This window comes from Silurus aristotelis, assembly GCF_946808225.1.
Source record: "Silurus aristotelis genome assembly, chromosome: 1".
Lineage (NCBI taxonomy): Eukaryota > Metazoa > Chordata > Actinopteri > Siluriformes > Siluridae > Silurus > Silurus aristotelis.
The window spans coordinates 8,629,466-8,645,044 of record NC_139574.1 but is presented as its reverse complement, the minus strand read 5'-3'; the positions used below and the strand labels follow the sequence as shown (position 1 = coordinate 8,645,044).

The window sequence follows — 15,579 nt, the reverse complement described above, 5'->3', positions numbered from 1 at the left end:
TTTCCCATATAGTGTATAATTATATATCTATTCATATTACCTTTTTATTCCTGTTCACACTGAGGAAATAAGCGCTTTCATCACGAACAAACGGAGGTCCCCATGCTCTTGTGTCATCTCCTTGCCCTGCCACCCAACCACACACACACACACACACACACACACACACACACACACACACACACACACACACACACACACACAGTATTTTGTTCATATATATGTCCATAGAACCATGGTCCTGTGAGGAATGCCATTTCGTTTATCCCCCATATAGCAGAATGAAAATCAATCTTACACACACAAACACACACACACACACACACACACACACACACACACACACACACACACACACACACACACACACACACACACACAGATGCACTGATATACTGTTTCAAGGACTGAAACAGTTCTGATTGTATCAGATCGTTTTAAATACTGACATTGTTACAAATGCTGTGAAATGTATGATGCTGTTATAAAGTATGCCTAACAATATTTTAAAATGTAAACAATTTCCATTAAAAAAATTTAAATATGTAATTAACTTAATACTCTAATTAGGACCTTCCAGTGAAATGTTTATTAATGCAGCTAATGTAACAATTAAAAAAAATTGTGCTTCTCTTTATTTGATTGTTTATAATTAAGCCTACAGTTGTAGTTTATAAAAGTGTTCCTTACAGGGTTTCGAGTATCACTGTGGGAATATTGACACTGCAAAAGTTGTAAAGTTTGACAATAATGGCATTTATCTATCTATCTGTCTGTCTGTCTGTCTATCTGTCTGTCTGTCTGTCTGTCTGTCTGTCTGTCTGTCTGTTTGGACCTGTTGGAAGAGGTATGTCTTTAGAGAGGTAATTTGGAGACTGCTACAGTCTCGGGTGTCTGGATATCAAGTAGAACTTCATGCCTGAGTGCCAGAACAGAGAATAGTCTGGAAGCATGTCTTTCTTGTTCCATGAGAGATGGCAGGACCAGTTGGGCAGTGGTTAAAGATCGAGCATGGTGTAGTGCAGGGTGAGATGAGTGCCGAGAGATTAGTCCATTTTTTTGTTTTTTAGGCAAGCATTAATGTTTAAATTTGAAGAAAGAAAGAATCCAGTGAGTATAGAAAAAACGTATTTTAAAGTTCATCTACAGTATTTGCTCATACAAGATCATAATAGGCCAAAACAAGAATATTAAACCTATTTTAAGCCACGTGGTCTCATTTCAAGCTTGAAAACCAGTAGTCTTCTTCTTCTTCCAAATATGTTTGCATCATTTTTTTCCATACAGCTACTGTAAATAAAATCAAGTCAAATAAAGGCAAGTGGCTTTGTTGTCTTTACACTTTTGCATTTAGTACAGCGACATTAATAAAGTGGGGGAAAACCCAGAAAATCCTATTTTCAGTTAAATAAATAAATAACCCAAGACTGCAAATTTCTTTATATTGACCTTTAATTACACAGAAATGCTAATAGTATTTTTATTTTATTTATTAATGAATAGAATACACTTCATTATGTTGTACATGCGGGATTGGGAATCCAGTTTTTAAATTAGCAATAAAAAATGTAAAAATACTGACTCGGATGACTCGGAAATAAACCTCAACTCTAAAGGTTAGATGGTTTCTGTGATATGTTTTGAAGAGGTGCATCACATACACAATCCTACATGCCAGGCCTGCTTGGCACATCTAAAGGCAAATACTTGGATTTACAGATTTGCTGGGATGCAAAACGGCACACTGATCTAAACGGGACATGTTAAGTATGCTCATTTTAGTCGTCTGAAGTTAATAACAGCTCATGTACTTATACATGGAGTCACATGCTCTTAACTCACCTGGTCGCTCAACTTTGATGACTTCTGCCCCCAAATCTCCCAGGATCATTGTGGCAAAAGGACCAGCCAGGACTCTGAAATAGACAAAATCATTCCAATCCAACTGTCCATTATTCTCAGTGGCTACAATTCACACAATGACTCATGGAATCTCCTCTGTGTTTTTTTTTTTACTCCATGTCTTACCTAGTAAGGTCTAATACTCTAATGCCATCTAGTGGTTTAATCTGCTTCACACCTGCGGGTTTAAAAAGGAAAGAAATCGTCATTTCAAAAATATTTACAGCAAGATATTTTCTTATTTATTATCTCGCTTGTACTGATGCATATTATCGTATGCATACGCATGCATACAATTAAAACAAAACAAAAATATGCCAATGAATTAACCAGAATCTAAAACTTAATTCACTTTATTGGCCAATTACACTTACATGCATTTGTTTTTTGCCAGGACAATATACACTATATATATATAAGGTTTGCAGACACATGACCATAATGTTCGTGTGTGTTTTTTAAGCATCCCAGTCCACAATTACTTTCCATTTGCTGTTACTTCATAATAACCTCCACTCTTCTGGGATGTTCCGCTAGATGTTGCTGTGTGTTTGGGCATTAATAAAATCGGCTACTGATGTAGGGTGCGGAGGTCTGGGGTGCATCAGCCTTACAATTCATCCCAAAGGTGTTTCATAGGGATGAGGTCAGAGCTCTATAGCAGGCCACTCAAAATCTTTACCTCCAACTGAAGTAAAGCATGAAGCTTTGTGCACTGGAGCATTGTCATGCTGGAACAGGTTTGGGTCTCTGAGTTCTACTAGAGAAGATGCAATGCTTATACAGCCAAAGACCTGTACTATTCTGTACCTGGACCCACATATGGCCGGAAAAAGTCAGGTGTTCTTGTATATATGTGTATACATATATTGTATATATTCTTGTATATATATACTGTATATCATACAAAAATTATATATATATATATATATATATATATATATATATATATATATATATATATATATATATAAAAGAAAGAGAGAGAGAGAGAGAGAGAGAGAGAGAGAGAGAGAGAGAGAGAGAGAGAGAGAGAGAGAGAGAGAAAGAGAGAGAGAGAGAGAGAGAGAGAGAGAGAATATATATATTGGAAGAATACTATCTGCATTAGAAAGAGAGAATTTTATATTACTACAATTACAACATGACAACAAGGTCAATTGATCTGTGTGTTGTGCAAACATGCAGGTACAGAGTCCATTACAGCTGTGTGATATGAACACAAATCCCCAGAACCGTTAAATTGCACTTATATTATATACCAAAACCTATTCAAATTGGCTATTTTTCACATATATTTCATCTCCTTATACATCGATCAGCCATAACATTAAAACCACATACCTAATACAATGTAGATCCTGTCTAGGTGTGTTACCAAACCAGCTCTGATTTGTTAGGGCCTAGACTCCACAAAACCTGTAAGCTGTGAGGTGAACCTCCATAGACGTCCCACAAGATGCTTGTTTGGATAAAGATCTGAGGAACTTGGGGACCAAGTCAACACATTGAACTCTTTTTGCAGTCTAGCAGTGCATGCTATGATGCTGATTGGGTCAGTTCTAATTTGGGAATACTGCTGCCATTAAGGAGATGTACTTGATCTGTAATTATTTTGAGTTTGTAATACCTAGTTGAAACACTAGGACCCAGGGCCCAGACCAATGATCTGCTGGGAAACCCTGAATGAGCTACACAAATCCACTGTGTGTTCTGACACAGAACCAGCATTTTTCCGCAATTTACGCTCCAGTAGCTCTTTGTGGAATCGGATCAGATGATCATTGCCTTTATTCCCATCAGAGAGCCACCAGTGAGATACCAGTTATCCTTTCTTAGACCACTGTTGGTGGGTACCCCATTAACTGGTGCCATTCTAACCACTGTGGTTCACACTTCATTGTAATAAAATGTTCTAAGCTTTAAATCTGAGTCCCATTGACTAATGTCCCTGTACATGTTCATGGTCAGTACATAAAACAGGGAGGAAAACATGTCCAGTAACCAGTGATCCTGTCCCTTCATTCTTTTCGGATCCGCCTGATTTATCCCCACCTCTGGATGGAGTTCTTTTCAACTGGGGATCACTAGGTTGGTTTAGGAAGTAATTTGCATGAACACTTCTGCATTAGAGTGCCCATTTACTGCGCAGTACAATAATAGAACTCTAAAGAATGGACATTTAGTTCCACCAAGATAAGAATGGGATCTTTTTGGAGTCTGGACCCTCTCAAGATTTCATCCTCATACCATCTCGAGGAGTTTTTTCTTTCCACGGTCACCACTGTCTCACTCGTTAGAGAGTTAACCGTTTCAATTCAAAACAATTCGTTTTATTTAACCCTTTTAACGATGCACATTGTCTCATATGCAATATAACAAAAATAAAGCGGTTATAAGGTTGTATAAAATAATGTATACGTTAATGCCTATACGTTTGTTCCTTGTGGCAGGGAAATACTCCCTGAGACGCCATGGGGGGGGGGGACATTAACATGAACCAGACTGAAAAGGAAAACCTATCCTCATCTGGATGGCACCGAATGACCATTCATTACATTTAGGCGATAACATATACCTAATTTTAAACTATTTATCTCTGCTTTAAAGCTACTTAGGGGCAATGCATGGTGTTAAAAGTGCTTATAAATAACAGTGAATTAAAAACAAGCATGTCAGATGTATTGAAATGATACAGTATATAGTGCAGTACACAGTATAATACCATAATACAGTATAATACACAGTATATACTGATGAGGTCACTGAAAGACACCCACGTGGGTGTAAGTACTGACCTGTAGACTGTCACTAGGGACGCTTTAAATAATAAATGAGCGTTTCATTATGACAGCTCACTATGCATTATATCAGGAGTGTCATATGGTACCTTTCAGTCCGGACGTGAAACGCCTGATGACATACGGACAGCCGGTGTTTATGTCTGGAATACAGGATCGTAGTCTCCTGATACTAAAGAGCAGTCTAGAGCAGGACTTCTGCGACATGTTTACCCCACATCAGTCCACTCGTCAAGTGGGCGGAGACGGACATGATGCGTCCTCTTGTAGCCACGCCCACTGCACGCAACCCGGAAGAGATGTTGTTCCCATGCTTTTTGTTTCTCTCTCAATGCTGTTACATGACTGTAACACTGCCATCTATTTATTTATTTCAACTGGCAATTAATTATTAGTTTATTTATCGCGTCAACATACAACAGAGCAGTTGAAACAATGAGACTGTATAAGAAATAAATATTTATATCTTTCCTATACAGCGACACAGAAGCTCCACCCACTTCCGGCAACTGATTCCAACGTTTTTATTTGTATATATATATATATTTTTTGCATTTATTTAAATTAAATTTGATTTTGTTGTTATTTGGTAAATTTAATTTATGTATTTTTGCATGGTGGGTGTTTTTGTTTATTTTTTAACAATAAATAATTATTAACAAAATGAACAACTAACATTAACACACAATCGATGAAAATGTCTGCATTTATTCATTCATTCATTCAAGAAGGAAGGAAGAAGTTGGAACAGAGGATTATCCGTTCCCATTCTACCCTGTCCTTTACATCTGCCTCTTTCAAACTAACTACCTGCATGTCTTCCTTCACCACATCCATAAACCTCCAAACCATCTCAATCTCGCCTCCCTCACCTTGTCTCCAAAACGTCCTGCATGCGCTGTCAATCTAATAAACTCATTTTTAATCCTGTCCATCGTCATCACTCCCAACCAACATCTTCAGCTCTGCTACCTCCAGCTCCATCTCTTGTCTTTTACTCAAAACCACACAACATCGCAGGTCTCAGCACAGTCCTATAAACTTTCCCTTTCACTCTTACAGATACCCTTCTATCACAAATCACTCCTGCTATCACTCTTCTCCACCCATTTCACCCTGCCTGCACTCTTTTCTTCACTTCTCTAACATTACTTTGCACTGTTGACCCCAGGTACCTGAACTTCTCAACCTTCACCACCTCTTCTCCATGCAACCGCATCCCTCCACTGCCCTCCCTCTCATTCACACACATGTATTCTGTCTTACTCCTACTGACTTTCATTCCCCTTCTCTCCAGCACGTACCTCCACCTTTCCAGGCTCTTCTCAACCTGCTCCCTACTGTCACCACAAATAGCAATATCATCCGCAAACATCATAGTCCACGGAGACTCCTGTCTGACCTCGTCCGTCAATCTGCCCCTCACCACTGCAAACAGGAAAGGGATCAGAGCCGATCCTTGATGCAGTCCAACCTCCACCTTGAACCAGTCTGTCATTTCTACTGCACACTTCACTGCTGTCACACTGTCCTCATACATGTCCAGAATAATAAAATAATAATAATAAATAATAATTCAAAACAAAGATCAGCAGAAAACACAGAACTATCACATTACATTGTGATACACTGTGATTGCTATATATATATATATATATATATATGTATGTATGTATGTATGTATGTATGTATGTATGTATGTATGTGTGTGTGTGTGTGTGTGTGTGTGTGTGTGTGTGTGTGTGTGTGTGTGTGTTTTATATGCAATACTCAAATGATTTGCTAATTAATAAATGCAAACAATGTAAGGGTATAGCACTGCATTTTCTATTTGCAATGCTCTGTTTAAAAAAATACATTGAATAACATGTTTCTGTCCTATATAATAGATCTGTTATTACTGTTTGATCATTTGATGAAGGGAAGTTCATTTTTCTGTTTATTTAACAGGATGGTCAGTACACATTTGCCTCTGATAATAGAAGGTTTTCTTATTTTTAGTAAAGTTAGAACAGTAGATTGTAGTTTAGAAATGAATGACTAATGCTATTTATTTTCAATTAAGCATTCATGAGCTAATTTTTACATTTTATCATGTACTAAAAGCTTTAGACTGCATTTCCCTCTGACTTCAAGCAATTAATAAACACATGAATACTGCCAGACTTAAAAAAAAAAAATATATATATATATATACATATTAAAAGTGGTAATTTCAGATAAATCAAATAATTCCTATGGAAACAGTTCCATACAGTGAAATTATGGGGTGTAAAATTATAGGTCACTGGTTATGGGCATGGATTACTCATCAAAAGGTTGGGGATTCAATATGCCACCGTGGGGCCCTTGAGCAAGGCCCTTAACCATGGTGCTGTATTATACCTGACACTGCGCTCTGACTCCAACTTCCTAACAAGCTAAGATATGCAAAGGAAAGAATTTGATTGTGTCATAAAACCTGGTTTCATATAATAAAGGCTCAGATGGACACAAATGCAGTTTAGGCAGATTTTACTGCTTAAAGGCTTGCAACCAAATCCAAAATGTAATCCAAATATCAAAGTCCATTTCAGCAAACAACATATACAGGGTAATCCATGGACAAGAAACCATAAACAGAACACAAGATCAAAAGCAATGAAGCAAACACAATAACAGGGCTTGCCCTAGACTGAGAGTAACACAAACAACACTAACATTTTGCAGTGTTTCTATCACTGAATGTCTTTTATATAAGAGAAGTGTGTGTGTGTGTGTGTGTGTGTGTGTGTGTGTGTGTGTGTGTGTGTGTGTGTGTGTGTAAACTGGGTGTGCCGGTTGCTGGGGGTCAGAGTTCTCCATCGATATGACTCTTAATTTCACCAGATTAAATTGACAACTATTTTATAAGCAGGTCATAAAGGTTCCAAGAAGTCGCTCTGGTGCAGAGGTGCTCAAACCTTTTTTTTTAATCAAGGGCCAAAAATTGGAAGGTGGTAGTTTAGTGGTTAAGCCACTCCTGCATTCTCCTGAACTAGGTGCTGCTCATTTGTACTGAATGAATGAGATGTAATGGAAGTCGCTCTGGATAAGGGCATCTGACAAATGCCATGAATGCATTTGCCAGAAAGGCTGTTGGGCAAAAGTAAATGTTTGCATTATACCAAGCATTATATTAAAATTATAGTTGCAATGGTTCCCCTTACTTACAATTTCATAATGTTTACAAAAAAAGTTGAAACTAATAGTACAAAAAGAAACAATACCATTTATTTTACAGTAGAACTTAATGCATGTTCAATACAGCTATTCAATGACATCTCATGAGAGACATGATGCTGGCAGGTGGCATTTTTTCCTGTTCTCATATATGGTATGATGGACGAAATTAAAGGTCACCAACAGCCAACTATGGATGGATTCCCCTTTTGAGTCTGGTTCCTCTCAAGGTTTCTTCCTCATAACATCTAAGGGAGTTTTTCCTTGCCACAGGGCTAAATACACATCGTTCACTTAAACTGTTACATTCTGTAAAGCTGCTTTGAGACAATGTCTGTTGTGAAAAGCGCTATAGAAATAAAATTGACTTGACATTATGAGAACTATGATGATCAGTAATTGGGTGATGGAAAAGATGGTATCAGTGATTGGTTAGTGAAAACATTCTTAAGCAGTGATTGGTTGTTAGGGAAAATATTGTTCCATGACTGGTCTTTGGAAAATGTTAGGGCTAGTAGACCTTGCAGTTCCAATACTGGCCACATGGCGACAGCAAAAGATTGTGAAAAATTATAATTAATAAATACTGTATATTTAAAAATGCTGTGTTGCAAGAACTGCAGATTTTTCACCTGGTCTTGTCTTCAAGAGGTACAAATACCCAGTCCCTTTTGTATGTGATTGTAGCGGGAACTGTAGTTAAATAGCTCAGTGCAGATGCTGTAATGTCCAAATTACTAAGTCATGGCATTATGCAGCTTTTTTTATTCGTTAATTATTTTTTTTTTAAAAGTGTTATAAAAGTGTTGTATCCACCCTGTAATTTCACCAAAACCTATCCTTCATGCCTGAGGCCATGTGCAAAGAACTGATCATGCAAATGATACTTTCACTACAGTGTGAGCTAGTTATACGTTTTTGTGAATATAATAACGTGTAGATGCAATGTATGATGCAACTCCTCAGCAGTCAACACTTTCTGGAGAAAAAAAAATCACCAAATATTTTCATGCAAATTTAATGTAATGCAGACGAGTCAGTAAGCTAGAAACTGCCGTAGCAGTCTGCAGACTTAACAGGACAGCTAAAGACAGAGGATTTCAATGCTTCAAATGTCAGGAATGTACTGTAAGGTGCTAGTATTTCATTAGTAGTTCATGCCCCAAAGGGTGACATTTCCAGTTGGAGAAGAAAAGTTGTGCAATAGCATGCAATGATATTCAAATTAGAAGTCTTAGCATTGTTTACTCTACACAAAATGTCACTGTTCTGTAGACGAGGCACCACAGTGACTGAAAGTGGTAAAATATAATCTTTGAGAGGCTAAAGAAGACAAAATGAAAGCTGAAGTGCACATAGTGAGGGTGAATTTAATTTCTTTATTACAAAAAAAGTTTGAATCATGAGCAGTTAACCAACAAATACGTATGCATTGGATAAATTATGCCTGCTATTTGATGTAATGTAATATCACGTGGTTAAATGTTTTTGCTTCTAACTCCTTAAACATACAGACAGTGTTGATGCTAGCTGTTTTCAGAAGAAAATAGTTAACTCAGTCAAAAAGTCACTAAAAGTTGCCAGTTGAGTCATGGACCAATTTGAATATGCATCGCTAAATTGTCCAGATCATTTTCGTTACATTAAAAAAAGACACAGTGACTTTAAAAAGACTTTAGTGGTAGCCGAGTGATTAGGCTCTCGGTTACTGACCAGAAGGTCGGGGGTTTAAGCACCGGTACTGCCAAGCTGCCAGTCTTGGAGCCCTTGAGCAAGTCCCTTACCTCTCTGTGCTCCAGGGGTACTGTATCATAGCTGACCCTGCCCCCTGGCTCCAGCTTCCTAACATCACTGGGATATGCAAATAAATAAATTAATTGTGCTGTAAAGACGTGATAAGTATAAAAAACCTCTCTTACTTGAAGATGCTTAGAATCAAGTAAAATAAAAAGATACCACAACAAACTATTTTATTATAATTTAAACAGGTCTGAAAAAGTGCTCTGGAAAGTAAAAGAAAATAAAGACATTGTATCAAACCATTGACCAAATACTGCTTATCCAAATTAAACAAATACAAGTATCCAACTAAATGTAATTTGTAAATAATGATTGTAAATGATCCCTAATTAAGAAACCTGACCTGGACCCCTATCAGCTGTCCAACTTTAATCCAATATCAAACCTCCCCTTTATCTCCAAAATTTTACAAATGGTTGTACCATAGCAGATCTGCTCACATCTACTCAGGAAGTACTTTTAATAGGACCACATGCAGCTAGTAGTAAACTTTCTGATTACGTAGCATCTCTGTATGGTGTTTCTGTCTGTAGCGGTCAAAGACCTTGGTGTGATTATTGACCCTAGTCTTTCCTTTGAGGCTCAAATTAATAATATTACCAGGATCGTCTTCTTTCACCTTAAAAATATTGCTAAAATTAGAAATATGATGTTGTTACAGGATGCAGAAAAACTAGCTCATGCTTTTTTACATCTAGATTAGACTACTGTAACGCTTTGCTGTCTGGGTATTCAAGTACCACACCCACTTAGATCAAAAGGTGCAGGCTATTTGTTGGTACCCCAAATAATGAAAATGACAGCAGGCAGAGCTTTCTCTTATAAAGTTATGGAAGAGCCTTCCTATTAGTGTTTGAGACACGGTCTCAGTGTTGAAGTCGAGGCTGAAAACATATTTATTTAGTCAAGTCTTTTATTAATAGATGTAGGAGAAAGATAGATAGAAGGAGCAGATCTGGAGGGATCATGGATATAGAGTGTTCGGTGAACTGGGTATATGGTAGACCAAGATGGCCGCACATACACATTGCAAGGCTCAGCGTCTTTCCAGATTTGCCGTATTTTATTTATGTACGCAATATTCTCCGGCGTTCTCCCACTATTCAGTTATGCGATTATGTGTTATTATAATTATTATTATTATGATGCAAACATTCGTCAGACAGTCACTTTTGGTCATATCTGCACAACCTCTGTTTCAGACTTAATTTTCACATTTGACCAGATACCACCGGAGCTCATAAGGAAGCCACAACACTGCGAGCCCTTTTTTCCGACTGGAACTGTCTGGTGCCAGTGCCGGGGCGAAGACTATAAACAGAAATGAGGAAAACGCAGAAGACTTCAGGTTAAGCTAAGACTAAACCCACATCGACCAACGCTTCCTAGAATTTTTCTCGCAAATGTTCAGTCCCTGGTGAACAAAATGGATGAGCTCAGGAGCCTCATTCAGAGACTGATTACAGACTGCAATATCATGGTGTTCTCGGAAACTTGGCTAAACATCGCCATCCCAAACTGTGCTGGAGCTCGAGGGGCGTCTGGGAATCTGCAAAGCCAAACATGTATACGAACAGCATACCAACTTCGCTGACCCCGACACATGTGGCAAGGCATTCAGGCCATCACTGACGTCAAACCACCCAGCAAAGCACCTCCAACCAGTTCTTCCCCCCTCCCCAGAAGCTCAACCCCTTCTACGCTCGTTTTAAAAAGGGAACATAGAGCCCATGCTCAAGAAACAGCTATTACCAGGTGAGCAGTCACTCACACTTACTTCCTCTGAAGTGTGTGCTACCCTGCACAGGGTGAATGCATGTAAAGCAGCTAGCCCTTACAGCATTCCTGGCCGTGTACTCAGAGCAGCTGGCTGAGGTCTTCACAGACATCTTCAATCTGTTCTCGGCCCAAACAACTTTGCTGCAACAGAACATAGTGACTTTCATCCCGTCGAACTCACCCCTGTCATCACAAAGTGGGAACGCTTCTGCGTTGTCCACAGTGTTGTTGACGCAGCATCTCATTCCCTCAGGAAACCAAGGTCACATACGTAATCTAGAGATGTTCACAGATGACACCACAGTGGTAGGGTTAGAGGTAACAATGGGGCTTACAGGGAGGGGAGATCCAGCAACTAGCCTAAAACCTGGAACTCAACCCCAAGAAGCTGAAAGAGGTCATTGTGGATTTTTTACCTCTCACCCCAACCATGGACAATTTATCCTGCTCCCATCAGGCAGAGGCTACACAAACAGACTGAAGTATAGCTTTATTCCTGGGGCTGTTACTGCACTGAACAGCTGATCATCATACAATATTAACAATACAATGTGCATAGTCACTTCTGTGTATGTTGCACTGCTTATCCACTTCTCCTTTCTGCACCAGCCATAACTCATGCTTATCATTGCACTACTGTATATTCCACCCATATTTATTCTGTATATACTCTATCATACATACTCTACATTCATAATTGTACATACCGTAACTATAGCATTGGAAGAATTTAATTCTAACACATCCAAATACATCCTGTACAATTTGGTAGCAGCTTTTAACAGTATTTTTGCAATGTAGGTGTGGTTTATGCGTTTTAAGAAATTGAGGAAAACACCTAAATTTAGCCTACCACCATCCTGAAAACTTTTTGTTTCCTAAGGCAGGGCCTGAGGAACTCAGAGGCACATTAAAAATATCTGCACAGAAACATATTTGCACAGAAACATATTTGTTTACATGCCGTTTGTTGTTGCTGATCTTCCAGGACTTGCTCTCTTTGCACAATATTCTGTACAAATCCTTTGGTCACTGTTCAGTTTATTTTGATTGCTGCTATTGTTGAATTGCACAATTCTGTTTACATTTTTCTGTTTACATTGTTTCTGCTACTGTGCACCTTATTCTGTCACGACAGGTTTTACTGGCGGAGCTATTGCTGTTTGATTTTTATATTTTGTGTATTGTGTATTGTCCTGCACTGTCCTGTGTTGTCTTGCACTGTCTTGTGTTGTCTTTTGCACTGTTTGCACCAGTTGCACACATCCACTTTATGTGGCGAGGATCTTAGTTCTTGGCCCTGTGTTCTTCTGTTCTGTGACTGTTGTTTTATGTTGTTTTATGTAGCACCTGGGTTCAGGAGGAACGTTGTTTCATTTACACTGTGGACTGCATCAGCTATATATGGTTGAAATGACAATAAAAGCTTCTTGACTTGACTGTTTAGAAAATAACATTATATGGATTTCAATGGTTGTGGAAATTGTAGTTAATTTGATCTAGAGATAAGAGCATTGTTTTATTTAAACCTGTTTCTATAAAAAAAAAAAAATACTTCAATGATTTTCATAGTATGAGAACAGTCACAGGTTATATTATATCTATTAAACGGAACCCTCAATACTGTTGCATGAATGCATGCTATCTGCACTCCATGCTTATGACCACCAGATGTCACCACTGTGCACTGTGTTGAAAGACTTAAAATATTTTCTTAAATCTTAGGCTAAATTAGACACTGAAGGCTAAATTGGACACTGGTTTCCCTAGACTTAGGCTTTAGTTTTTTGCTATTGTAGCCCATCCATTTCAAGGTGCGACATGTTGTGTGCTTTGAGACGATTTACACCTCGACATAGTTGTAAAGATTAATTCTTTGATTTGTTGTAGACTTCCTGTCAGTGTGATCCAGTCTGGTTCTTCTCTGACCTCTTTCATTAACAGAATATGTTGTTTGCACCATTTGGTATGTACTTTAGATGTTTTATGTGAAGTATCACTTTATTTGCAGATTGGATAGCTGGTGTACACAAGATCTTATTAACGTGGACTTTAAGTATACATTTTTCCTGATCATCACAAACAGTCATGATCAGGTGGCCGAACAACCATAAACTATAAAAATCATGTTCAGATCAAATAGAAAGCACATAAAACTGGAAAAGTTCACAAAGTGCCCCCTTCAACGGGAAATTTCATCATCAGTTTCTTTATCATCATTCTCATCAAAGTCTTCTTGACTTGACTGAAGACGTGACTTGAATGTTCCTTCCCTGTTTACAGAGTGACACCAAATAAACATGGATGCTCATAACTGTGAACAGTAGTTTGACCTTCATTTCTACTTCTTAATAAATTCATGGCTGTATTGCCAATACTACTTATTCAATAAAAAAAAAGTAAACAACATTAGCATTATTACCAAGATACACTGACTAGCTTGATGGGAAGCTACTCCACCACTAGTTTGTTGCTACAATACTTGCTGAACTGCAATTTCAAGTCAGAGTGTTACATGAATGATTAAAGGTCACAATAGTAGAATAAAACCAATTGCCTCTTAGATCTGTAACTGTAGAAGTGAGTTGCAAATAGCTCTTTTATGAAATACCCTGCCAAAAAAACCCACATGCTTTCATTGTGGCATCAATATTTGGTTTGTTTATAAAATATTTATGGATGATGTCTTTAGTGTCACTTTGGAGATGATGATGTGTCCTGCTAGCCATGGAAATACTGTTCTGACAATATGTCTGCAGTAACTTGTTAAAAAGTGTCTCACACACACACACACACACACACACACACACACACACACACACACACACACACACACACACACACACACACACACACACACACACAGAAAAAAACACAGGCACATGCATTCTGTGACCATCACAACCACTGTCAGGGTGTACCACTGACTACTAGACTTTAAATAAAACCCTGCATCTCGGCAGAACCCTCATTGCCTCCTTGTGTGTGAGTGAAGTGGTGAGTAGAGAGACTAACTGGTCTGGCTCAGTTTCTACTCCAGTTGTTTCTGTCACGCTCTCCCCAATTGGGGAATAAACTGGACCTAAATAATGTTTATATAAGGTTCCGACTGCTTGTTTTGGCCTTTGCAGGCGGCCCTCTGTGTTTCGTGAGGTCATTCTGTTTCAAACTGTGGAACAGCTGAATTCTGATTTTATAACTCTTTCTCCTCAGCGCATGGTTTTAATTTCATGCAGAACCAAAAATATTACATGGCCTATTCATTAGTGCTGAGATAAAGTAAACTGAAATATAGCTGTGCATTCACTCGCATAGAACTGTGTGCTGTAAATTTATGATAAGGCTATTTTACATGGAAATGTATTCCAAACCACAAACACACACACACACACACACACACACACACACACACACACACACACACACACACACACACACACACACAAACACACACATACACACACACACACACACACACACACACACACACACACACACACACACACATATTGTACTGTACTGTAGTACTGTAGATTACTTACAAAATACAATTAAGCATGTACCAATAGTGGAAATGGTAGCAACTGTGAAAACTGACAAGTGCAGATAAATATGTAAATATATAAATAGCAAATATTGTACATATGTACAGTGCATCCTGAAAGTATTCACAGCACTTCACTTTTTCCACATTTTATGTTACAGCCTTATACCTAAATGAATTAAGTTCATTATTTTCCTCAAAATTCTAAAATGGTTGCTAAAATGTGAGGGTTGTATTCACATTTGTGAGATACTGTATATATATATATATATATATATATATATATATATATATATATATATATATATATATATATATATATATATATATATATAAAACTTTCTCTTTCACTCTCACCACCTCTTCTCCCTGCAACGCACCACTCAATTCACACACATGTTCTCTTTCTTACCCCTACTTACTCTTATTCCTCTTCTCTCCAGCACGTACCTGCACCTCTCCAGGCTCTTCTCCACCTGCTCCCTACTCTCGCCACTAATCACAATTTAATCCCCACATATCATAGTCCACAGAGACTCCTGTCTGACCTCA

The 15,579-nt window shown here is 38.1% G+C and overlaps 1 protein-coding gene across 1 annotated transcript in view; it reads right to left on the bottom strand.

Annotated features, from left to right (window-relative positions):
• sugct (succinyl-CoA:glutarate-CoA transferase) overlaps positions 1-4,990 on the bottom strand; it is a 133,519-nt gene extending 128,529 nt beyond the window's left edge. Inside the window, exons 1-4 of the mRNA XM_083547367.1 lie at positions 4,793-4,990; positions 2,029-2,080; positions 1,843-1,916; positions 41-126 (exon numbers count right to left, since the gene is read on the bottom strand). Coding sequence (XP_083403493.1) covers positions 41-126; positions 1,843-1,916; positions 2,029-2,080; positions 4,793-4,910 — 330 coding nt within the window. The 5' untranslated portion in view covers positions 4,911-4,990. The remainder of the gene's footprint in view (positions 1-40; positions 127-1,842; positions 1,917-2,028; positions 2,081-4,792) is intronic.
• Between the last annotated feature and the right edge of the window lie 10,589 nt (positions 4,991-15,579).